Source organism: Panicum virgatum, chromosome 6N (genome assembly GCF_016808335.1).
Source record: "Panicum virgatum strain AP13 chromosome 6N, P.virgatum_v5, whole genome shotgun sequence".
Lineage (NCBI taxonomy): Eukaryota > Viridiplantae > Streptophyta > Magnoliopsida > Poales > Poaceae > Panicum > Panicum virgatum.
In genome coordinates, this window is record NC_053150.1 from 48,236,644 (window position 1) to 48,263,502 (window position 26,859).

Below are 26,859 nucleotides of genomic sequence, written 5' to 3' on the forward strand. Positions count from 1 at the left end.
ACGATATGCACTTTTTGTTGTGTATTCTCCATTAGGTGTCCATCGCCAAGTAATCTCATCATCTGCATTGGTGTCTCTTGCTTGCAGCTGAATCACCTCCCACAACTCTGCGTATTCTCTGATTTCCACTCCCGTCGTCAATGGGCGGACTAGGTCTATCCAGTGATTTCCATGCAGCGCTGTAGCGAAAATGGCCTCTCATGCCATATTTCAATATAATGTTTTGGTGATTGATATAGACAACACAACACTTAGACTAATATAAGTGTTAAGATGATCATTCTCAGACTTTTAGGTTCAAGTGATGACAAAAGAGAAGATAGGCGTAGCTAGGCCCGAAGGGCCGCCCCTACGGGGGTTCCGCTCCTCTCGCGCCGACGCGCGTCCACGCCGGGCCGCCGCTCCTCTAGAGGATGAGAGGAGAAATGAGAGGAGAAAGGAGAAATGAAAGGGGTAGAGAGACGCGAGAGAGAGGACGGCCATCACTTGGAAATATCCAGACGCGAGAGGACATCGGTACCGGGTGGTTTTTTTCCACCGGTGCTCATTCTCAAACATTTGGTACCGGTTTGTTTTATCACCCTGTGTCATGGTGAGAGAAACAGCTCTGGCACCGGGTCATGGCATGACCCGGTGCTAATGTCTGCTCCATAAGCACCAGGTCGTGCCACTACCCGGTGCCATTGATGCATCGTCCATTTGGTAATAGCTCATGGCTTTAACCGGTGCCTTTGTTAGTGCATTGGCACCGGTTTGTGCCGTGGCGCGCCTTGCCAGCGCTCGGCGCGGGCCAAGAGTACCGGCTATTGTTGCAGCCGGTGCTGATGCCTCACATTAGTACTAGTTCAAACAACAAGTGGTACTTTTGGTCTGGATCTTTGGCATGTTTTCTAGTAGTGTACTAGCGGTCTAATATGTCATTACACATAGGCAATTTTGGCAAATATGTAGGAAATCATCTGTAGCGAAAATGGCCTCTCATGCCATATTTCAATATAATGTTTTGGTGATTGATATATACAACACAACACTTGAACTAATGTGATTGTTAAGATGACTATTCTCAGGCTTTTAGGTTCAAGTGATGACAAAACAGAAGAGAGACGTAGCAAGGCCCGAAGGGCCGCCCCTTCGGTCCAAGGGACAAGGATTGAGGCATTTTGCTATCATCGGTTAAACCGACGTAGGGCAAAATGAACTCACCGGTTCAATCACAGAGAAGGTCTGTAGGCTAGGGTTTTACATCGGATGAACCGACGCTAAGTTATATACGTCGGTGCATTGGCAGATGAAGACCGAGGAAAATACCTACACCAGTTGAACCGACGATGCATCGGTCAATTGCATCGGTTCAGTTATCCAGAGAGGTGGTTTTTGGAGGAACGTGAAGAAGTTACACTCACCGGTTAAACCGACGCTAATATTACATACACCGGTTGATTACATCGGTTAAACCGGCGATACACCGGTTGATTGCTAACGGCTAGTTTTTTCAAATAGTAGTTTACATACACCGGTTGAACCGATGATGGCTTTTGGGGTACGTCGGATTAACCGGCGTTACGCAGTTTTCTGGCAGCTTTTCTCCAACGGCTATATTTGCTTATGCTGCCTATATATACCCCCAAGGCCGGGTCATTTGAAAGTGCTGGAGTTCAAGGAAGTATACAAGAGCTAAAGATCATCTCCAACCACCATAGAGCTTCATTGTACATCATATAGGATTAAGCACACTTGTTAGAGTGCTTAGTGCTTGATTAGGGATTAGTTCTTGCGAGAGCTCCCTTGAGAGAAGTCTTGCTGCGGCAAGCAAACACTTGTACTCGTCGTGTGACCCTCCTACTTGGTGTGGAGAGGCAACGACACTTTGTGCGGGGAAGGAGACCCCTCTTGGTGAGAAGCTCCGATAGTGAAGACGGTGCCGTGGTGACGCTTCGAGATAGACGGTGGCGGTGACCTCGTCTTGGTGACTTGGTGGCACTTATCCTTTGCTTGCCGGGTGCCTTGGTGGCTAACGCAAGACGGTTATCAAGCTAAGAGACTCGGCATCACACTTGTTCGTGTTGGACAAGTGGTCGTGGACGTAGGGAGGGACTTTGGTGTCCTAACCGAACCACGTTAAATCGTGTGTCTTGGTGTCTTCACGGGAGTTTGCATATCCTCTCCCTTACCGCTTTACTTACCGCACTATGTTTCCGCATTTACTCTTTCTTGCTTACCTTTACTTTCCTAGTTAGTTTGATTAGGATTGGCTATAGGTTGCAAGTCTTTTGGGATAAGTAGAGGGTAGCATAGATAAACCTTAGTCATAACTAGCATGTGAAGGACGTATTAGGTTTATCTTATGCAATTAGATTGAGCCCTAGGTTAAAAAGCGATTAGCGACCCTATTCACCCCTTCCCCCTCTAGGGTCGGACACCCCGGTGATCCTTACAAGCGCCTTTTGTACCGAAATATTTTTTCTTCTTGATTTTTGAAATAGATGTGGTGCTAAATTCTTTGGTGATGAACCATTCAACCAACTCGAATGCCAGAAAAGTGCTTTGTTACCCTTGCCCACTTTGACAATCGTGGAGGTATGGAACAAATCTTTGTCTGTTTTGTCACAAGGGATCGCTAGTCCTGTCCATGGCCGTTCTTCGTTTTTCCATTGGAACCAAAGCCATCTAAGTCTGAGTGCCCTTGCTAGCCGATCAAGGTCGACTATCCCAAGTCCCCCCAAGTCTTTTGGTGTGCACACCAAAGGCCATCTCACTAGGCAATGACCTCTGTTCACTTTCTCTGGCTCATCTCCTCTCCAAAGGAAACTTCTTCTCATCCGATCGATTTGTTTGATCAACCATTTTTGGGTTGGGAACACTGTTAGATGATAGATTGGCTGGGATGTAAGCACGCTTTTGACTAGCGTTACTCTTCCTGCCGTTGATAACATTTTCCCTTTCCACCCTGGCCAATCTTGTCAAGGAGCGGCTGCACATCTACCCTCTGGAGCTTGCGAGTGTGTAGTGGTAAGCCCAGATATTTGCCGGGGAATGAGGAAACTTTCCCTGGGAAATCTATCAAAGTGTTGGATATCATGTCCTCGGTGTATCGAATCGGAAATATTTCTGTTTTGTTCATGTTGACCTTTAGTCCCGAACATCTCACAAAGACTTGTAACAGTTGGCCAATGCGACTCAATTCTTCATGGTCTGGGTTTGCAAAGAGGGCTGCATCATCTGCATATAGGGAACATCTTAATTTTGCCGCCTTTGGGAGGACCTGGTGAATTATGTTTCTTTGGGCTGCTAGCTCTATTATTTTTTGAAGGGGATCAATGGCTAGGATAAAGAGTAGTGGTGACAGTGGATCGCCTTGGCGTACTCCACGAGCGTGTTTGAATTTTTTCCCGGGTATCCCATTGAGTAATACTTTTGAAGATGAAGTTGCAAGTAGTGTGGTGATCCAATCCCTCCATTTTTGGCCAAAACCCATCGCCCTCATCACTTCGAGAAGGAAAACCCAGCTCAAAGAATCAAATGCTTTGGAGATGTCCAATTTTATAAAGAGGGCCGGTCGCCCTGATTTATGTAAAGCCTTGATCACACTTTGTACGTAAACAAAGTTGTCATGTATACAACGTTTTTGATAAAAGCATTTTGGCTTCCAGAAACCAGCTCATTCATCCGTGGAGCCAATGGGTCGGCCAATAATTTGGTGATTATTTTTGCGAAGCTGTTGATGAGGCTGATCGGGCAAAAGTCCGATAGATTAGTTGCTCCTTTTTTCGGGAGAAGGACGATGTTCGCTTCATTAATCAACTCGATTCTTCGTGTTCTCAGGGAGTGGAAAGCTTGTAATGCTGCAATTAGATCATGTCCAATGATTGACCAACATTTTTTGTAGAATAAGCCAATAAAACCATCAGGCCCTGGCGATTTTTCAGAAGGTAATTGCATGATTACTTGCTTAATCTCACTTTCATCAAAAGGATCCTCTAGTTCGTGTAGGTCGTGGGGGTGGTATCCCAAGTGCTCCCAATTTAGACCAAGTGAATGCTCTTGTGTCTGTCCAATTAAGTTGACAAAATGTTCATAAATTGCCTCTTTTTTTGTTGGTGGTTGGTGGAAATACCATTCCTGGTATTTAGTGACAGAATGTGCAGTCTCCTTTTTCTGTTATTGGCGTCTAGCATGAACAGCCGTGTGCATGCATCCCCTTTACGGATCCATGTGAGGCGGGAGTGTTGCCTTGCCCGTGAACGTTGTATTGTAGCTAGGCCATCAGCTTTAGTTTTCAAAAAATGGTGAAACTCCAGTTCTTCAGGAGTGAGCATTCTTTGTTCCTGTGCTGTGTCGAGGAAAAGCAGAACCTCATTGGCTATGGCTAATCTTAGAGCAAGGTTGCCCAAGTTTTGTCTCTTCCATAGTTTAAGAGCCTTTGCTGCTCTGGTGAGTTTCACGTGGAATCATAGTATGGCGTCCTGTGTATTCACCGGATGGCTCCACACCTCTTGAATGGTTTCCATAAAACCCGGCATTGTTACCCAAAACGACTCAAAACGGAAGCCCCTGTAATGTTGCCTGGTGACGTCCCCTACTAACAATAACGGGCAGTGGTCTGATCCCATGGTGGGAAGCGCGTGTAGGTCGAGGTTTGGGAAAAAGGTGAGCCACTCGGGTGTACCAAAGAATCGGTCTATCCTTGTAAAAGTTGGGTTATCTTGTTCATTACTCCAAGTGAAGCGCCTTCCTCGTAGATCAATTTCCATGAGTTGATTTTCATCTAGCACTTGCTTGAATTTGTTCATCATGCGTCTGTCTATCCTGTCATTACTTTTGTCTTCCGCCTTGTAGATGAGATTGAAATCTCCAATTATAAGCCACCTCTCGAGCACTTGGTCTTTTAAGCTTTTAAGTTCATCTAGGAACAAAAGTTTGTCCTGAATGTTTTGCGGCCCATACACCCCTGTTAGTGTCCAAGATATATCATCAGCTTTCATGGTAATGGTGGCAGACACTGTGTGATCAGTGTTGTGCGTGGCCTGTAGACTAAAATGCTTGTCTGACGCTGCCATGAGAATCCCTCCTCTAGTACCATCTGCTGGCAGTGTCACGTAATTAGTCGCAAAATCATGGCCGAGGGTTTCCGATACAAGTCGTGCCGTCCATTGGGCAATTTTAGTTTCTTGAAGGCAAACAATGGTTGCACCTGACGATTGGACCGTATTGCAAACACTCGCTCTCCGTGCCGCTGCATTGAGCCCGCGGACATTCCAACTCAGTATATTACAATCCTTCTGTGACATAAATAAAGGAACAACAACTTGCACTAGAAGAGAGAAAACAATGTTGAAACTGCTGACTGGAGCTTCCTTGCTGGGCGCTAGGGCCAGGTACAAAGCTAGGGAAACGATGTGCATCTGGTTCGGCGTACTTCGTGAGCATCCATGCCGGGCACAAGCACAACTTGGCCGGAGCATAGCTGAAGTCGCAAGGCCAAATTGCCAGCCCAATAATTAGTACAAATTCTAACAAGTTCTGAAAAGTCTGGCATAACATGGAGAAAATGAGAGACAACTTCGATAACTGATGGGGAAAGGCCATCGCTGTCCTTCAGACTTCGTGCGCCCCCGGTGTTGTTTCCGGCGCCGGAAGGACCCTGCTTTTCTTCTTGTTCTTGGGCTGGTTCCCCTTTTCCACCAAAGTCTTGATAGCTTCCATCTTTGCACTCGTCAGGGGCTGTGGGAGATGCTGCGCAAGTTTATTGAAACCAGTGTTAGAGCTAGCTTTTTCCTTCATGCCAGGGGACAATTCCCCCAACTTGTTGATCAATACTTTCTGTGCTAATTGGACACTATCCTTTCCTGGGTGTAGCTTTGCTTTATTGGCTAAACGAGTACTCTTCCGCTGTGTTGTTTGTGGCTCTGCAAATGTTTCAGGCTGAGGTATAGGGTTGGTTGCTGGTGGGCTATTCAGAATTGGTGCTGGGGGTGTGCAAGAAATGAAGTCGATAAAGGAGGCTAAATCATCAAATGTGTCTTGTTCAGCTAACTCCGGTTGGTGAACAGGCTCATTTGCACTAAGTTGGGTTATCGTTTGTTGGCCATTGATGGGTTGGTTCTGTTCTTTATCATTCAAACCCTCGGTGTCTAAGTTGAGTGGGGATTGTTCATCTGGGAAGTGTTCAATGCTTGGTTCCTGTTCAGTAGGCTCGTAAGCATCTGTTTGCTGGGCTGTTTCGACAAGGTGGTGTGCAGAAACTGATGAGGGCTGAGTATTAGAGTTATCAGAATTTTGTCCGGGTGTTGTTGTTGTGTGCTCTAGCTCCTACTCACCATTCTCCAAGACGGCTGTATGTGGTAAGGGACTAGAAGGGAATGCAGGCATGTAGCTAACCTGCAGTGTCTCCGTGCAGCCAAGCTGTAGGCCCTCCTCCGCAGAATTGCTATGGTGTGTTGGTGAGGCGATTGGAGCCCAACCTGGAGCCGAAACCAGCAGGTTTCTTATGTGTTCCTCCTTGGATAGTTGACCTGAATAGCATGGAGGAATGAACAACTCTTCTCTCATGGGATCGAACCAGTCCTCCCAATTGGATGGTGTGGTTGATGCAATAACAACTTGGTTGAGGGAAAAATCAGTCTGATGTGAGTACTCACCCAAAACCTGGAACAGTGGGTTGGCGAAGGTGACTTTCTTGGCAGAGTCGATCTTCTTGCGCCAAGTGAGCTTACTTCCCCCCGGCGCCACCGGCCTGCTGCGGTGCCCATGATTGCCTCCCCGATAGCGGGAGGAGCTATAGCAGTCTTCCACCACCCCACGGCAGTGGGTCATCCTTCCCCACGATGACTGGCTCCTGTGCTGACGCCTGCCGCGGTTGAAGTTGTCATCGTGGTCGTCTCTATCGCGGCGAGGGTGGTACTCGCGCCCGGCGTTGTTGTCGTGCTGCTGGTTGGAGCGTCTCTCGCCAAGGTAGTACGGCATGCCATAGTTCCACAGGAACTCGCGACGAGGCTTTCTGTTGTGCCCGTCACCACCACCTCTACCACCAAAGAAGGAGAGGTCCTCCACCACATCTAGATGGAGGTGCAGCTTGTAGTCGTAGGCGCCCTTGTAGCCTCGGGGAGGGTCGTGGTAGAGCTCAACGTCGCCGCCGTGTGCAAGCTCCCTGTCAGGGTCAGTGAGGGTGAGGAGAACAATTTTGGGGATCTTACTGGGGTTTGCAGACCATGCCCACATATCGTAAGTTCTTGTGCGGTCTTGGCGGAGGGACTGTCTCTCGACGTAGTGGATGGCACAGTGCTGCCCAATGATTTTTGCTGCGACCTCCTCCGACCAGGCATGAGCCGGCAGCCCCTCAATGCGCAGTGTTCTATGCATGCATTCCTTCACCAGCTTCTTGAGAATGGTCTCACGTGTTCTACGGCAGTGTTTCCCCGGAGGCAAGTCGTCGCCGTCTAGGCCCCCCTTGACAAAGCTGAGCCGCTATGGGAGCGGGACGTGATGGGAGCAGGCGGTCCCAATCTTCCGTCAGGTGGTGATAACTATTGATTTGGTGGAGATGTCACACAAACGATCCGGCTTCCAATCAACAAGATTCAAACCCTGCAATCGCAGCACCACTTCTCCTCTGGTTATCAACCGTGCACTGCCCGGTTGACCGCAGCACGAAGGCCAATCCTTGCCTGTGAATCGAAGAACACAATCAAGAACAAGAAAGAATGAAACCAAATTCCAGATGAATGATTAATCTCACAAAGTTGGGGTCTCACAAACTGATGACGATAAAACTGTTCTTGACAGATTAATCTAAGAAAAACCCAAACCCTAATGGTGTGGTGGCTTCTGTATATGAAGACTTTAGGGTCGTGCAGGACCCCTGAATGCACCCATAATGGGATCCACACAATACAAGGCCCAAAGACCAAAAGACAGCATCAAAGCGTCAGGACAGATTCTGGACGTCAAATTGTTCGGGCGATTTCCGTCGACTCCGGATGCATTTGGGACTCAAACTAGAGCTGTTGGAAAGGTTTTCTCGTTAGGTTTCCATGCATTTCCTGAACGTCCAAACCCGAGCCCGTATGCAATCTGGGCATCCAATTTATTGCTTGTTGCACCTGGACTCCAAGGCAGACTCGAACTTGACATAGATTGGGCTTCCAACTCAGCTTGGACGCCCTTGCTGGCCTCCTAAGAAGGTGGCCAAGGTGGAGGACGTCCAAAGCAGCGGCAGAGCTAGGGGGGTGCTGGGGGGCTCCAGCCCCCCTACTGGCCGGCAGTCCATGGAGTTTTTTGCACTATCATCTTATCTTCCATGCAAATAACAGTGCTTAGCCCCCCTAAATGTGATATCAAGGTTGCTCAGTCCCCCCTAGCAGTTCACCCTGGCTCCGCCACTGGTCCAAAGGGTTCCTTACGGTGTTCCCAATCTCCTTGGGGTATGCTCCAACTTGGGCCAGGGTCCCAAGGGTGAATACCAAGCCCATGATGATAATGTAGCTCCTCAATCTCACACCGGATGGATGAGTACATTGATAAACTTGCACTATGAGACACATGTATACCTACAAGCAAATAATGACATGTACATGTGGAACCAAGTAAATTGTACAAAAAATCACTATACAAAAGTAGGAACAAGGTCACCATATAATCAACAGTCATAACCTAAGGTGTCATGTCCTCATCATCCTCCCCTTCTTGACAGCAAACCGTCCTAGGTTTGGTCTTAGTTGGAGGACATATTGTAGGTAGTAGACAACAATGCTCCGCTTCTTAAAATTTAACATATGTCTTTAAAACAAAATTTGGTATTCTCCACATGACATTATTAAAGATATTGCAGCCCTCCAGTTGATCATATTGTTGCATAGCAAAAGTAGAATTCAGATTTGAACAAATATAAACTCGGTGTACCATGTAGTCTCCTTTACAATTATATTTGCCAATAAAGTAATATGTGCATCTAAACAACCAACACAATTTAGCACATTTAAATTTCTCTTCTAAACTACTAAGAGCACAAAGAGTATCAAACTCAATATAACTCAAAGTATTTAAAGAAGATAATAATTTCAGCTCGTCTTTTTCAGTGGCAATAGGAAACAATTGTTTATTTTCAGCGCAAGCAATTTGTTCCAAAACATAAGAATCAGTTTTCTTCACATGTTGTGGTATGGGAATAATCATAGCACTATCACACAACTCTTCTTTATCAGAAAGATCAATAAAACATTCATCATCTGTCAAAAGAAAATCAATAGATGATTCTAGTGTAACTTTATTAGTATCAATGGTGGAACTTGATAGCACAATAATTTATGTGATTTCCTTTATTATTTTCATTCTGTTATTAAACTTTGTAGAATGCTTGGAATTAGAGTATATAACAATCTATATACTTGGAGAGATTATTTAGAGCTATTCTAGTTATTTTGGTCTAATCCAAATTGCCCCAGGAGTCGATTCGTGTAGTGTAAAACGACATGCTAAGTTCATCTGGGACCTGCTTAGATCATATAGCTTCAGGGGTAAGCAATGTGGATGAAGATTATCATGGTTTTGTTGCCATGTTCTTGATGCCGGTTAATAACATATAAAGGAGTAAAGGGGGAGAACATTTTCTACTTTATCTGTTTGTATATCATGGATTTGTGCCCCTAGTCAATGGAGTTCAGTTCCTAGAAGTGATGAGTCTATATACATGGCAAGGGCTCCAACCAATTGGGATAATTTTTTTTGGAATAGGATCATCGACAATCTGGTTTACTGCATGTACACATTATTTGTATGAGGCTCCTGATTATCTTGGGCTAGCATGTTACTATGTTAGGTGGTAAATGTGAAGTTTGTTGGTGATCTTAAGTAGTGAAGTGTTGCATATGTTTCCCCAACAACTTGAGGCTTTGTTTTCTGATAACTTAGCATGTTTCCTGTTATGGATAATTGTAGATATCTTAGGAGATCATGACCTTTAAAAGACACATCTTGTATCTTCACCACGCGAGCAAGCTGCATCCATGATTGTGACTGTTTATAGGAACACTTTTGCATATCTTCACATATGCACATCATTTCATCTTGAAATAATGCATGGATGTTGATGTACCAGTTACATGCTTATTATATGTTATGGCTCATAGTTATTTTTTTGTATTAAAGGTCATTTACCCTATGTTTTTAGTGTAAGTTATAATTATTATCCTATATTTGTTTTCTTCTTAAAGTTGAATCCATATTAGAGAGGGATTAGATACCCTGTTCATTCTGTCCAATTAAATGGAAGCATATATGCTTATTAGGGGATCTCATTTCCTGCTATATTTCTTGCTGCGTCAAATTCTTGGACAGTCTGTTGTTAATATTTTGTTTGTACTCTTATTACAACCTATTTCTTTTACCCCTTTTATCATTTTTTCCTTACTCTTTGCTGGTTTTTCATCACTATCCTATTATATTTGCCAATTCACTAAATTTAAATATATATCTATTTGTAGGGATACAGTTCCAAAACTCATGTCATTGTAAGTTAAATTGATTGTGATGTATATTAATATTATTGCCCTTTTACATGGTTATATGGTTTCTTAATCTTTAGGGGGGCGAGATCTTGTTTGTTCATCTAATTTGATTCATTCGACGCAGGGGTCGAACTGGACAAGAAACTTGGTGAGATAAGGTTGATGACCTTGACACTCTGTTTAATCTCCCTCTTTCAGAGCAAGCTTTTACACAACTGCAAGATCTGCAGATAGACTTGACTACAATACCATATAATGTTGATCAAACAGACACATGGGTTTTCATATGGGGCTCTCATGAATATTCCTCTCAGAAATTTTATGCTCTGGTTTTCAGAAGTATGCAAGTGCACCCAATTTTTACATTGCTCTAGAAATCAAAATGTACACTACGAATAAAATTTTTTGGCTGGCTGATGTTTGTCGATAGATTGAATACAAGAAATATGTTAAGAAGAAGGCACTTTCATATAGATGATGGGTATACATGCATCATGTGTAATCTGGGGGTAGAAGAGGATATCAACCATCTTTTCTTTGATGGCCCTTTTGCAAGAAACTGCTGGATTCCTTTCATAGTCAAATTTTGATGTTAACATAAAGCTAGCTTCTGCCAGAGCGCAGCACAATAACAATCCTTTCTTTATGGAAATTTTCATGGTGGCCACTTGGGAAATTTGGAAGCTGAGGAATGATAAGATCTTCAATCATGAAAGAGTAAGCAGAGCGAGATGGATTACCAATTTCAAGAAGCAAGTACACCTTCAGCTCTTGAGAGTGAAGGATTCCTTTCATAGTCAAATTTTACAATGGCTGAACACAATTGTATAGTACTTTTAATCTTTTTTTCTCCTTCCTCCCTCCCTGATGTACCTCTGTAAGTGCTCTGTAACCTTACAGTTTTTTCACCTTTTTAAGAAAAATTAAAATGAAGCGCTGTGGGGAACTCCCCCACAGTTTTTCTTCAAAAAAAAATGGAGTTGAAAGAACTGAACGTCAGGATGATTTTTTCCCTATGTTTCAGCACTTGTTTGTTTCTTATATTCTAAGAGTGATATTACTAGTTGATGGTTGCATATATAATGCTTCCTGTATTGTTTCCTTGCTATCTCTCATAGTTTCTCATTTTTAATGCAGTACCTCATAGACTTTCTGAAGATACATAATGAAACAATGATGCTGGAAAAAAGCTTTGAAGTCCATTCTTTATCATAAGCAGGTGCACTTTTGTGTGCTGCTAGCACATAAGGGCGCAACTGCGCCAGTCCTAGATTTGATATTGTTTGGTTTTTTTTTGTGTTCCTTTCTTTCTAGTTGCAAGACTAGTTGGACTGCATCAGTCTTAGTGTGTGACTGTTTTTATAATCCTACATGCAATTTAACTCTCTGAATACCTTTCATAGAATCTCATTTAAGGAGAAGATACCTTCTCGTAATGCATCAATTGTTAGCAGCGGGTGTTTGTGTTTGCATTTTGAAGCTGCTGAGTGACTACTTCAAGATTGAATATCGTGGAAGCCCACCAGCTAAGGTATTGTAGTTTCTTTTTTGAAATGGATTGGTATTGATTATTCTAGTGAAATTCTAAGTTCTTCCACAATACTGATGCTAGCAAAGTAGCCAGCTACACTGTCTAATTGTTGAACTTCATTGATTTTTTTAGGAACTGACAAGATCAAATGATAAATGAGTTTTTATAAGAGGTGCAGGTGAGGAAAAAAAGTTACCCCATATAGTAACCTAAAATTTTACCACCACGTCCTTTATTTGCATATATCTACGAAGAGACCTTCTATACTACTATGTATGGTATGTGTGCTTTAGTTTTTAGTAGAACTTGCTTAGTGATGAGTTGGTAAACATGTTCGTGTTTAGTTCCTCTGCTAGCTTCGCTTGATGCTCCCTAGCCGTGTTGATGATGGCTATGGAAATGTGATGTGCTAGATTGGAATAGGGTGCTAATTAGGTGGGAGAATAATAGTGGAATCAATCTTCTATGACTGTATGTTCGTCATTGAAGGCTTTTCCCCTGCCTAGCAAATAAAAGCTAGTTGTTTGCTTGGTATCTCTAAAACATATGCTTGTGATATCCATATCTTAAAATACATCTGGGACCTGCTTAGAGAAGGTTCTAGCTATTTTCTTGGTATCCCTAAAACATATGCTTGTGATATCCATATCTCTAAAACTCATCACTTCTACATAATTCTTTACAAAATATCTAACTCTGAAACTTTTCTCATACTAATCCAACCATACAAATATCTAGTTTATAGAGTATTCCACATTTTACCATGAAGCATGACGACCATAGTTCATACATACTCTCTGATCTTCTAGAACCTTCTCACAAGTGTGCATTGCTATTTCAACATAAACGGACAATACGTCTTAAAATCTTATTTGTGCATCTGAAGTTTTCGGTTGTTATAATAGCTTCACAAGATTGCAGCAGGGTTGTAGTACTGCTGATCACTTTTATCTTGTGAATGAATGAAACATGAAAACATCTATTGCTAGTTCACATTCTGACTCCTGATAATGCTGCAAGGTATCTCGGCACATCCCCATGGTCTCGTGCGGCTGCTAAAGCAGGCTGGCCAACAACTGGGATGCCATCAACTATCGTCAAGAAGCCAACATTCCTGGTTTCTATATTCATCTGATGCACCCAAAGCCATCTCGAACAGCATCACATGTTCTGCAGCAGCGTCTCCCTGGATGCAAGTTGTCGCTGTCCACCCCCCCCCCCCCGCGCCCCGACAAACCCTAGCGGGAGGAACACACGGCGCGCATAGAGCTTGATGTTTCCCGGCCGGATTGTTGTGGGTGTCAAGGGCGGGCCCAAAGTGTATCAAGGGTATTCAAATGAATACCCATTATTTTTGACAAAATCTTTTATATATAAAATATATCATATATGTATAATACAAAAATATAAATATTACATAATATAATAGGCTTCCAAACTTCTAGTTTATGCTTTGTGCTGAAAAATCATAGCAGCCTACGTTCCACCCTTCCCTACCTAACAGTCCACAATGTCCATTAGCGGTCAGGTAGCTAGTGAGTCAGCCTGATAGGTAGGCCAAGCGCATGTGCATCCCCTCGGTCCCTCGATTTCCAATCCCTAGCTGCAAGACCGCAACCCTAGCTCCTCGAATTAGCGATTCAACAGTGAGGGTGCGACGAAGCCAGACGGACGGACAAAAGGAGGGTCTCGTCGGTCGCGAGGACGGACAATGGTAGGGGTTCAGCGGCCAAGCAGATAAACGGCGTCATGGGCTTGGCAGCCGGACGGGCCACGAGATGCGAGTAGCTGTCAGGCCAGCTGTAAGGATCGATGGACCAAGAGGGGGGGTGAATTGGGCCTTTTTCAATTTCTAAAACAAAGTAAAGCAACCTTAACCTATGCAAAGCTAGTAGGGCACCAATTCACCAACCGGATAACTAAGCTACCTACACAAGCTAAGAGAGATAAAAACAAAGTAAAGCCTAGCAAGGTAGAGCTAAGTTATGATCTCTAAGTCAAGCACATGAGTAAATTGCAAGAAAGAAAATGCTTGAATAAAGAGAGTGAACACGAGACGACCGGATTTTTTCCCGTGGTATCGATGTGTTGGCACACACCCATAATCCACGTTGTGACACTCTCAAAGAGTCTTGTCACCTCCCAAGTCACCGAGACGAGGGCGCTCACTAAGAGTCTCCGTTCACCATCCCGGCGTGGTGGAGATCAAGCCACGTACAATCTTCTTCTCCGGGCTCCCACAATCCTTGGCAAGCTCCGCGAGAAAACACCTCGATCACCAAGATCGCCTAGGTGATGCCAATCACCAAGAGTAACAAGCTAAGGCCTTCACTTGAGCAAGAACCGATCACCAAGAACGGATGCACACTAGCTTCTCTCTACTCAAGTCCTTAATCTTGCTTCTTGATTGATTGAATGCACAAGTATGTGAATGATGAAGCTCAAGGTGGCTCTTGACTATAGTATGAGTGTATGGATGTTGCCTGGTGTCAAGAGTGGGCGAAATGACCCATTGGAGGGGTATATATAGGCAGTTCACACAAATAGAGCCGTTGGAGAAAAGCTGCCAGAAAACTGCGTAGCGCCGGTTAATCCGACGTCCCTCCAATAGTCATCGTCGGTTTAACCGGTGAATGTAAACTGCCACTTCTGAAAACTAGCCGTTACCACTTGGGCAGATTAACCGACGTATCATCGGTTTAACCGGTGAGTGTAGTTGTCCACTGATCAACTGAAAAACCAAGTCTCTGGACAACTGCACCGACGTTAACTCAAACCTATCGTCGGTTTAACCGGTGAGTACAACTTTTGAATTCCTCTGAAAAACCATCTCACTGGTCAATTGCACCGACGTCTTGATTTAAACAGCGTCGGTTTAACCGGTGTATAGAACTTGAAATACCCTGGAAAAACCAACTCTGGACTAATGCACCGACGTTAATTTCAAACACGTCGGTTTAACCGGTGTATTGAATTTGTCCAGACTCTGCTGTCTTCGTTTAACCGACGTATAGAAAATTGAGAGCGTCGGTTAAACCGGTGTATAGACTTTTTCTGATTTTGTCTTTTCTGATTTGAGTCTTGAATGAAATCCAAATATTCTTGAGATATAGTTTGAGAACCACTTATTTGAACTTCTAGAAACCTGAGTGACCATAGTGTGCATCCATTTTCAAATGATCATGTCCATGCTCAAGTTACTTAGCCTTAACCCCTCTTAATAGTGCGATCACTACAAAACTATAAAACATATACTAACCTAAGTGTCCTTCTCAACCTTATGACACTTAGGACTAGAAAGATCCTTAGTCTTGACATAAAATTGAGTTGAATACCGAGATCGCCTTTTTGAATAATGAAATTGAGGGGCCTCTTTTGACATATGACCAAATGAGCGATAATGATCTATTAAGCTGCACAAACTCATTAGTCACAATAATGGTTGTCATTAATCACCGAAACATACCTTGAGGGCCTAGATGCTTACACCAGCGCCTCAGCTAGGCAGGGGCGCAGAGCTCGACCTTGCACGGTGTGGTGTGCGTGACTAGGGCAAGGCGTTGCCGCTTTGCCTGGATGGCAGGGCCTCCAAAGCTCTGACGCTCCAGCAGTCCATGTCTTGTGGCGCATGTGACGAGCAGACAAAAGCAGTTCTGAGCGAAATCAAGCTGGGCGCAAGATGAGATGACTAGTGATAAATTTGATCTTATTTAAAAAATTATTATTGTATTTTGTGAATGTTAGGCTATCAAAAAAAATTACACCTTTTGAAATTTTGAATACCCACCCCATAATTCCTGGCCCGCCCCCGGGTGTCATAGCGCTACAAGTGTTTGAAAATTAATTGCTCCCTCCATTCCAAATTAGTAGCCATTTTGACTTTTCCAGATCCATAAACTTTGCTATGCATCTAGACATAATATATATGTAGATGTATAGTAAAGTCTATAAATCTAGAAAATTAAAACGACTAATAATTTGGGATGGAGGGAGTATATGCTAGTACTCTGATGAGTGACGATTGAGGAAGGGTTAAGGAATTTGTGTTTTGACTTTCTGATGACTGAGGAACACCGGCACATGAGAACAACACTGGTTTACTGGACAATTTTATCTTTTTACTTGCTGATGAGCAAGAAAACATCAGTTTCTAAGAATACTTCGCCGCACAGCATGCACTTCTAACCTCACTAGAACATTAAGCGCGCTTTGCGCGCCCTATCATAACCCAAGTATTGAATACAGAAACATATCATGAAAGTATGTCAATACGACTCACAAGATTTTGTACAGTCATATGTTACATGTTTAAATATCATGATAAGAATTTATAGCTACCAAACCATTTAGCTATACTGATCCAAACGAGAACAGTGAATTAAATTATTTATAGACATGAGCTTAACAAATGCATGTATCATTAATATTCTAGTTTTTTTAAGATCATCGAACTTCTCAGCAGGCGACCAAACACACAAAAGGATGATTACAACTGGTGGTACATATAAAATGGATGCGACTTCTAGCCGATGATCAAACCACCAAAAAAATAGCCAACCACAACTGCAATGGATAACTTCCTCTTCTGGCTATGCATCCTTGCTTGGGCTATAAAGCAAAAAAAAACTATATGAATCACGTAACTTGGTTCTATATAATTAGGACATGCAAAGGACTTGTTATTCAGATCTCATCTAAACATTAGAATGAGTAAAGATGGCGTAAGGAATTACCTAGTTTTAGTATAGGCACCAGCACTATTATCATTATCATCATCATCTCCGCCATCACCTTGGTCAGTTACTAATAGCTTCATGGCAAAAAAAAAAAAAAAAAATTGGTAGAAGATGAGCGAGACATAGAAGTACATATGTATAAGTTTATGTTTTATTTCTAATACACAATCAACAAATACTAAAACATAAGATGTTAGTTTAAAAGTGGATCTAACTTTTCCTTAGAATATTTTCTTTATCTTGTTTGTAGAATCATCAGATGTATTTGCATTGAAAGCAACAACAGTGCCTTATGGGCAAAACACTAAAAAGAAGCAACAATTCAGCTACTCATGCGGCTACCACAGACGCCGCACTATGCCTAAATTAGCTGAATTTTTTTTTTTGCCAAGTTGACTAAATATATCAAGGGAGGGTCTAATCACATATGTTTTACTTCTTGTGTGTATAAGAAAAAAGTTCATTGGTAACTCAAAACTTGTTGTGCGTAACTTAGCTAGTAATGTTCCTTGTGGTCTACATGCTCATCCGGATTCATATGGTAGACTCGACACGGGTGTTAGCGTTTTTCTTGATTATTTCAATATTTAACCGGCGCTATGCTTTAAATGGTAGGCGATGTCCCCATCGACAACGTGACGTCCGTGGTTACTTCGTCAGTCGCAAGGATCTGCCGGCTCAGTTTTTGGAGATGCTTATAGGGGCAGGATTGTGTACGTGTATTGATGAAGTGGGTGTGCGTGCGTGTATATAAATATATGGGTTGTGTTTTGAAAAAAGAGCACGAACTCCATGCAGCAGACTGTCTCAGTGCCGATGAGTGGAACTTCACTGTGTGACCTAGGCTCTGTTTGGAACATTAGTCCAGGGCTAATTTGATCCATGAGCTAATGTCCACCATCCTTCTCATTCCAATGCCTAGGTGTGCATGTAAACTCATATTTTTTTGTGGGGTCCACATAAATTTAGCCCATTAGCACTCTTGGAGGGGATAAGAGCAAGTATTATAGAAGGCTACAAGCAGGCTAAATCCTACGTGGAGGAGAGAGAAATGAGGAAAGAGAAGAAAGCGAGTGTTTTGCTCGCCGCCGGCTCAAGCAGGCTTCAGGCGCTCTGCTCCTTGCATGTGGACCCGTATGCACTGAACCGCTGACATACAGCTAGCAACAGGCGTAAAAACGGGCAGAAAGGCGCACATGCAACCGGCTGCTCCGCAGGGTTATTAGCCCAACTCTAAGGATTTTGGATGGGCTAATTCACTTTAACTCAAAATTAGCCTATCTGTTTGGATCCTTAAGGGCTAATTTAGAGCTAAAAGATGAGAGCTAAAAATTATCTCATGTATAGGATTCTAGTCATGTGTCAGACACAAGTACTCTAGCCTCGAACGGTTCTCGTATGCTAAAAAAGAAGCATGCAATTTATATTTTATTCAAAAGAGCACGCAATTTATATTTTATTCAAAAGAGCAGGAATTTATATTTTATTTTTTTAAAAAAGTGTGCATGACAATTTCTATTGGCCGGGCTTTTTCAAACTTGCAGTTGCAAGTGCTCGGGAGCCGCGGGATCTCGCGTGGGGTGCCACGCGTCGCGGCAAACGCGGAGAGAGCCCGAAGGGGTAGTATCTTTTAAGAAACCCGATACATACTCACACAGCCACACGGGGAAAAAAGAGCCTCCTCTCTGAAACACAAGCATCAAGAACTCCAACGTTAATGGCTTTCTCACTGCTGCTAGTGATGAAGCTATAAGCAATCATTAGCAAGAAGAGAGTTAGTCTTGTAATTGCATTATTATCAATTACAAGACTACAAATGCAATCGGGTGCTTAATTCTCTTGTGCTACTCATCATTTGCCACCGTCGGCGCGGTATCTCCTAATGTTAAACTGTCTTCCGCTTCTGGAGGGTCAATGTCTCTCCACCTAGCCATCCGTCCTTGGCGGTTGTCCCACGCCGTCCTCCCGCGCGCGCTCCTGCGCACGGGCCGCGGCGATCACGGCCGTGACAGCCGTGTCGTAGCTGTCCGCGGACGCCGCGGCGAACTCGGCCATGGCGCCAGTGACCGCGGCCATTCCAGCGCACAGCACGCGCCCGGCCATGTCCTCCATCCCGGTGGCCGCGCCAGAGCACACGGAACCGACGCCGGCCACGAAGAAGTCCAACCCGTCCATCACCCGTGCCTCCGTCGCCGCGTCCACCGCGCGCCCCCACTCCATGCACACCAGGAACGCTGGCGGCAGCGCGGCCGCGGCATGTGTAGGGAACACCTCGCCCCTGATGCCGACGCAGCGGCGCGCCCACGCGGCCAGGGCGCGCGCGTAGGCACGCTGCGCCGACAGCCAGGTCTCCAGGGCTCCTCGCCAAGCCTGGATCTCGCTTTCTAGCGCCAAGGCAGCCGGAGGGGGAGTTGCAGCTTCCAACGGGCCAAGGGAGATGACAGTGGCGGCGGAGGGGTGGTGCTGGAGGAAGAGAAGTTTGGTGTCCTCGATCGTGCGTTTCTGAGCCTTGTGGCGTTCAGCCATGGCACGCCACATCCGGGAGAGCCTGCATAACACGAGGTTAGATCAAAATGGTTCATACATGAGTAAAGAAGTTTGACCATGCATAAAACAAAAGACAGTTTGACCAAATACAACCCTTTAGTTGCCTCTAGTTATGTTTCAGTTTATATGATGCAAGTATGCTGAGCTGAAAAGCTTCAGTTTAGAATTCTTGCAATGTTCTGTTACACAATTGAAGAATTTCATTTTGCAATGCAAGCCTCTCAGCAATGAGTTTATGAGATATTGCCCTGCTTTTGATGTTTGAACCTTATGGTCCGTTTCTGTTTCAATTTATAATCTCAGCCAGGCTTTCCAGCCTTCCATGAAAAAATTGTTCTTGTAAAATGCTAGCCATTAATTGATTAATTACTGGATTCATTTATAATAATCCTAAAGATTGTTCTAGCACTTTGCCCATTTGTCCAATAAGCAGACGAGCTATTCAATTTTGTCGTTTGTTTCTGAAAAGCATACCCCTTCAGATCACAAGCTAGCTGAAGTTTGTGATCTTAGCTGCTCTCTATTTATGATCACTTTTCAACAGTCGACATTTTATTTTAAACCTATATGGCTCCAAGAAAAAAAAAGATCAAGTGATCACAAGTGGTAGTGGTATACTGAAAGTTTTCATTTGCAGAATCTCTATAGCGAACAGAAGCGTACCCGTGGATCAATTCCATAAGCTGAGGATGCAACTCCTCATCCCTCAGAACTTCAATCCTCCTTGATATTGACTGAACTGTGTGTATTGACACCTTCAACCGAGTATGCAAGCTTCTCAATGCTGCACGAGTCTTATCGACAGAGGAAGGTTCTTCACCTTTCGCATCCTGGTTCCTCAAATGTGTCAATCTCTTCTCATACTCGATTCTTAGCCGCTCACCCGCCTGCAAGTTACAAAAACAGTTATGGCTTTCCCTTTTTGTGTGTTTAATGGTGCAAGTTCCTGAACCCTGACAAAAATTATACCTTCACTTCTTTGTATAATTTCTTCTCCCATGTATACAATCTATCCAAGGTAGAGTGGTGACTTCCAGACATTGTACTACAAGATTCTTCAGAGTAAGAGCTGCTTGTCTCATTGTCAAAGAGATCATCTATTGAGCTAGAAGAAGCAAGAAGGAAACGGGAAGATGATGACCGCGATGATGCAGAGCGCAAAAGTGCAACCGGGTTCAGCATCTTCGCTGCAATATACAATTGACAAGTTAATTTCAGTGAGTATTAAATCTGGATCTTTGGAGTAATTTCAGTATTGGTTCGTAAAAGTGGTACCAGAAAGATCGTTTGAGGTTGAGTACTGAGCTCTACTTGCCTCCAACATCACTGAGACTTCCCGAGCAGCGTCACATATCCCCAAGAACTGACAGCCGATATCCTTCATGGCCTCAACCAAGCTTGCTGGCCTTCGATTCAGATATACTGTGAAACCAGGAGTTTCTTCTGCATTTGCTACTTTGTTCCTCATCAGTTCTTTCTTGTGTGCCTTTATCTCAAGTTCTACTGTCTTGCGAGGTTGAGGTGGTTCAGTACACTGAACACCTTTGGATTCAAATCCCTTTGTTTCTTGCTTGGTATTGACCTCAAAATTCACAGAGCAAGCACCCTCATTAGAAGCCATACACTCATCTGAATGCTCACATTCCTCATCATCATCTTCCTCATCGTCTTCATCTTCCTCATTGTCATGCTGTTCTTTTTCCTCTTTTTTGTTCATTGGTACATGATCTTGACACTCATCATCTTCCTCTTCGAGTTCTGGAATTCCTTCCTCCTCTCGTACCTGCTGTAACCGTGCCAATTCATCATCAGTGACCACATTTTCATAGCTACTCCGAGGGCGAGGATATGCAAAGCTTTCTAGCGACGAGAATGGGTTCCAGAAGAAGTCCCATGGTGATGATTCCTGCTCCTGGGGTGAGGGAGGTGGATAGCTTGGCCTGTCATATGATGTGTGATAAGAATTCCTCACTGTCTCCTGGGGTGATGGTGGTGGGTAGCTTGCCCTGTCATGAGATGCATAATAAGATGTCCTCATTGGCTCCTGGGGTGATGGAGGTGCATAGCTTGGCCTGTCATAAGGCATGTAATAGGAAGAATTCCTCGCTGGTTCCTGGGCAGATGGAGGCGGATAGCTTGGCCTGTTATAAGGTGGCGGGTAGTATGAAGACGATCTCATCGGTGAGGAATGAGTCTGGAAGAACCTATCCGTGCCACTGTAGTTGTCCATGGGATAATGTGATTCGACACGGACTGTTTCCACCGGTCGTGGATGCTCCTCAACTGACACTGATGGGTTAGGTCCAGACCTCAAGTACCTTGAGACATGAATGGTTCTCTTCTCATATGAACCATAAGGTAGGCCGAGCATCTCTGGCTTCTGTTGCTTGACAGGAGAGATGAATGTATCGAAAATGAGTTCATGGTGATCATCTCCAGCAACAAAACGCTGGAGAGCCATTGAAACGCGCTTAAGTGACTCAATGTAGGCAATGTGAGATGATGCAAATCGGTTGCGCTGCTCCAGTGCCTGCTTGATGAATTCCCTTCTGTCCCGGCACATCTTGACAGCCTCCTCATCTTCTAACCTGGAAGCAGCACATCCCATCTCTCCAAAGCCTTGTAATGTTCAAGAACCAGTCATGCTTGTATCATGGCTACAGAGCTTTGAACATAAGAAAAGAAACAAACAAACAGAAGGTTACAGAAAAGTTTCAGCATCAGGAAACAAGACATGGCTTCATCCATCACTGTGGAAATTACCTAAAACTGTAGAAAGATTGCTTGTTGACAGGAAGAACACTGCTGCTGAAGCCACCGAATGGGTAGATGACCTGAACCAACCTACAATTAGGCAAGTTTCAGAATTCGGAGAGTTCAGAAACAATAATGATGATATACGCAATGATTATATGCAGTCATCTTACTACATGTATCAACAGGGAACTCAAGCATAGGTTATCCACGTGCAAGTCGAAAACCATGAGAAGATGAAGTTCATCTCCTTGACTATTTGTGAAGCCCTGAAACTATCTTCCCCAAAAGTTTAATGAAAGCTACAAGCCATCAGAAAGATGATCCTTTGCAAATGAATAAACCCCACTGCAAAATGCCCTACACTGCACTACACATTTGTTCGGTAGCAACCACACTCTTTTTTCTCCTAAAAGAGGGCCAGGGAAGCATGAAAGTGAAGAATATCATCCTTGGCCCAGCAAGGGATGAAGGGGCCTATCTTCTGCCACTTGCATAATGATGGTTACAGTAAACGGACTTGACAACTAAACTAAATTCAGTTCAGGATACTGTAAAGATACAGAGTGAGGACAGCGCCTTGAAAACTAGCAGTGCTAGTAGAATGCAATACCATGCCACATTTTTTTCAGGCAGATTAGTACAAAATGATGCCATCATTAAGGTCTTTAAACTATAGACAGGCACGAAAAGGCAATCAAAAGATATCATAGAGGTGATATGAGGGATCAGCTGCTGAAGATTTCAACATTAAAACGAGGCACGATTATAGGTGTTGAACATTGTCAAAACTGATGGAGTTGAATGAAGTTGGCAAAAGCAGTTGGCAAAAGCAGAAACATACAAAACTGCAGGTAAAGCCGGAAGTTCTGGTGATGGTTGTAGCTAATAATGACTTTGTCTCTTTGCACTTGCACACTCAGAGAGAGAGAGCGGGGGGGGGGGGGGGCAAGTCTTGGGCTCTTGGCAGCACAGAAATTCAGAGAAACGAAACTGCTTCAGCGAAAGGAACCTGCTACTACATATGAGTTGAAGTGTGGAACCCAATGCTCAGCTTCTCTTGCTAGCATCAGAAGAAAAATGGAGCGGAACAGTGAACAAATCAAGTGCCCACCACTGTGTATGCCGTGATGTGAAACAAGCGGTGAAACCATGAACCCAACTAAAAATGGCAGGGCACACATGTTCTCACCCTGCAACTTTACACGATCCATCCTGATACAAGAACTGAAATCCTGGAGCAAACACTGGAAACAGGGATGTGCTGCTTCGAATCGATTCCAGCATGTAGTGTGAAACTACAGCACAATCCTGACGAACTCCAATGGCAAAGGGGATGCGGGAAAAATCAGAGGAAAAAAATTGAAGAACAGGAACGCTGCTGCGGCAAGAACAGGGGACAATTCAATTCCCTTGTTGCCGCATCAAAGATCGAACGGCAACAACAAAAAGGGGGGAAACGAAGACCGGGTGAACAGGAGCACATCATTCTGAAGTGCGAAGGAAGCAAAGGCGAGGAGCGGGAACACAAACAGAGACGGCGGAGGTCCCGGGGGCGTACCGAGAAACAAGGGCCGCGACGGCGTACATGTTCTTGAGGCGCTCAAAAGGACGCGCGGAATTCTAGAGATCAAGAGCAGCTAGCTCTACAAACAAGAACCCTCCATTCCTTTCTCTCTCTCTCTCTCTCTCCCCTACCCGCTTTGGCCCCCCACAGATTTCTCGCCCGGCCGCATCGATTGCCAACATTAAACAAAACGAAAGCAGAGGCGAGAACAAAAGCGGCGATGCGCCGGAGCAGAGTGTGTGGCTGTGTGCATTCGTATTAGAATAAGAATCAGAGGTATACCTGAGGGAGAAAGAGGGAGACGGGCTTCTCTTTTCCGGGAGGCTGCGTGTGTGTGAACAAGAACGAGCAGTGGAAGACGAAGGGCGGCTTTGTGCAGCAGTCTGTGTAGAGAGAGAGAGAGCAGGAGGGAGTGTGCAGAGAGAGAGAGAGAGGCTACAACGGTCAAGACTCGAAAGGCTTCAAAGGAGGAGAAATCACCGGAGATGAGAGAGAGAATGTGAGGAGAGAGAGAGAAGGAGAGTAGGGGCAGTCAAGTCAGTCAGATGCTCCGCGGAACTGAAATGAGAGGCGTGAGACCCTACATTTCTCTGTAATTTTCTAATAATACCCCACTCATTTAATTCCTGTGCCATTTCACGGAAATGCGTCTCTGCAGCGGCTGCTCGTGCATTTCAGGCAGCCTCTGCGGCTCTGCCTTGGGGTTGGAATTGGAAAATTCTTTTTGCGTCATATTTTATCCATTTTCTATATTTTACATTCTGTTTTTCTTTCTTTTTTTGGGCAAAAAAACAGACACCTGGTGTTTGTCAGAATTAAATCCATTTTTTTATTTTTGTTGGTACATGAATGATGCGACGCGACAGTGTCTTTTACGTTAGATATGTGATAAGAAGATGAGGTGTGGGCGTGTGGCCATAACAGCCAAGCTTGGACCCTTCAGAAAAGTCACAAGAGTTTCTGGAAATTTTGACATCTTGCTTACCAAACCAGATTTTATATATATATAATTTGTAATTCTGTTCTGCTCCATGGCATTCCATCTTACCCAACCCATCCAAAAAAGGAGCCCTGTTTGCTCACTTTAAGATGCACAAATTTCTGAATTCTGTTTGGTCATCAGTCAAGCATGGCCTTCATGCGTGCCGCTCACGACGCCTCACACAAATCCCATGCCCTCTATGGGACAATTTCAGTTGGTTGCACCAAGAAAAGCTTTTTAAAACAGCTGAGAGGAAAAACAAAGGAGGAAACCCTTTTAAAACAAACCCAAAACTTTTCCTGCACCCAAAAACATTTCTTTTTTCTGAACAGGCAGGTCTTGGATCAAGAGAAGAATGTGATAGGCAATCATAGGAACCATCGCTCACTCGCCGTGTGTGTTGCATCTCGCTGGCTGCCATGCACAAGGTGTGTCCTGGCCCCCACAAGAGTTTTCTTTTGTATTGCATTAGAACTAGGGATGAAAACGGACGGGAACAGACGGGAAACCCCTCAACTGTTTTCGTTTCTGTATTTTATTATGGAAAACGGGAACGGGAGCATAATAGGCGGAAACGGGAGCGAAAACGGGATATACAGGTTACGGAAACGGGCAGGAACCGGAAAGTTTACCGGAATGCATTATTGTTTAATCACCATTCACCCTGGATCAATATAACACTATATACTCTTTTGCGCAAGTTATTTTTCTAAAAATATGATCAATGTTTCATGTTTCCTATGATTAAATCGTGAAGTACACCGATTGATGCTGACGAACAAGAGAGGATATATGGTGTGACAATTAAACTATTACCATATTTTATAAATACGGGACTAATACGGGATCATCCCGGCTAAAAACAAAACCCCGCAAATACGGGCGGGATACACCCCTTCCCGCTTCCTGTCCCGTTTCCATATTTTTCCATAAATACGGAAATGGGCGGGATAAATATAGAAATACAAGCGGGACGGGACGGGATTTTGTCCGTCCGTTTTCATCCTTAATTAGAACAAGAAGAATGCAAGGGTCCCAAAAAAAAGGGGTTTAGGAGAATAGATGCTCCTCCATCTTTTAAGGTCGTGCTCAAATTCAGATGAAGGTTCGTCAGATGCCTTGTTGCACTAAGTGGTGGCTAGGATCCACTCCGGGAGTCCACGTAGCCTTTCCTTCCAACTGCCAACCTCTTTAACCTCCTCTTTTTGCTGCAAACGTGTCAATAGTGTGTTTCTAAGTTCTTTACAAAGCAGAGTGATAGGATGAGCTGATTTGGTGCGGCTGTATTGTATGACGTGTCTAGGATCGGTCCTATCTTAACATTGATGTGGATGCTAGTTCAGAGTGCGATAAACATCCATCAGATGTAGTTCAGACAGTGACAACTTGAAGTAGACGCAGAAAGAAGTGGAAATTAGTATGAACACTCAACCGGTAATAACCCCTAGTTTTGGTGATCTGGATATAGATTGGTCATCCTTACATCTTTATCATACAAGAAACAAATGAGAGTTGGACGTCAGTTTGACCGATAAAGCCTGAACTTAATAGGCCAACCACTAACGCCGTGTTTAGTTCACGAAAATTTTTGGGTTTGGGTACATTAGCACTTTCGTTGTTATTTGGTAATTAATATCAAATTATAAACTAATTAAGCTTAAAAGATTCATCTCGTCGTTTCAACTGTATAGTTAGTTATTTTTTTCAACTGTATTTAATGTTTTATGCATGTGTCCGAAGATTCGATGTGACGGGTACTGCAGGAAAATTTTTGGGAACTAAACAGGACCTAAGTTAATGTGGTTGCTAACGTGTGAGTATTTTCCTAAAGAGTTTACTAATAAATGTCGGTTTGGTGCTACACGCTTCTGAAATGAAATGGTAGGTTATCCTCAATTCTTGACAATGAAGAGCACGGCACTTCAAAGCAAGTCTGAAAAGGACCTCTTGTATGGACAGGGAGGGGCATGCATGGGAATTTTCAAAAAGATAAAGCGCAGTTTGTTAACCTGCCTCCCTCTCAGAGATGATAAAAGCAAAAGAGATCGAAAGATTCGGGCATGCTCCACATTTTTTTTCTCCAGACACTTTTTGCTCACGCCTTTATCTCGACCTCTCGAGCTTAGCTGCTTCGTCCTCCCTCTCATAGGCATAGCACGCCTATCTGCGGCAAAATCACTAGCCTCTTGGTTGAGAAACCAGCAACTCTTTAGGCCCTCTTTATCTGGACAGACAGTGAT

At 44.0% G+C, this 26,859-nt stretch overlaps 1 protein-coding gene across 6 annotated transcripts; it reads right to left on the reverse strand.

Moving 5' to 3' along the window:
* Nucleotides 1-18,455: 18,455 nt before the first annotated feature.
* On the reverse strand, nucleotides 18,456-24,124 carry LOC120678688 (protein ROLLING AND ERECT LEAF 2-like). 6 transcript variants are annotated; one of them, XM_039959986.1, is made up of 6 exons: nucleotides 23,920-24,124; nucleotides 22,080-22,150; nucleotides 20,592-21,981; nucleotides 20,286-20,503; nucleotides 19,980-20,203; nucleotides 18,456-19,317 (listed from the first exon to the last, which is right to left on the reverse strand). In XM_039959986.1, exons 3-6 carry the CDS (start codon nucleotides 21,922-21,924, stop codon nucleotides 18,696-18,698), a joined length of 2,397 nt encoding a protein of 798 aa, XP_039815920.1. In that variant the 5' UTR covers nucleotides 21,925-21,981; nucleotides 22,080-22,150; nucleotides 23,920-24,124; the 3' UTR covers nucleotides 18,456-18,695. The 6 variants fall into 6 exon arrangements, with proteins under 6 accessions (XP_039815920.1, XP_039815916.1, XP_039815921.1 ...); XM_039959982.1 differs by having other exon boundaries at nucleotides 22,080-22,160; XM_039959987.1 differs by lacking the exon at nucleotides 23,920-24,124 and adding an exon at nucleotides 23,632-23,896.
* Between the last annotated feature and the right edge of the window lie 2,735 nt (nucleotides 24,125-26,859).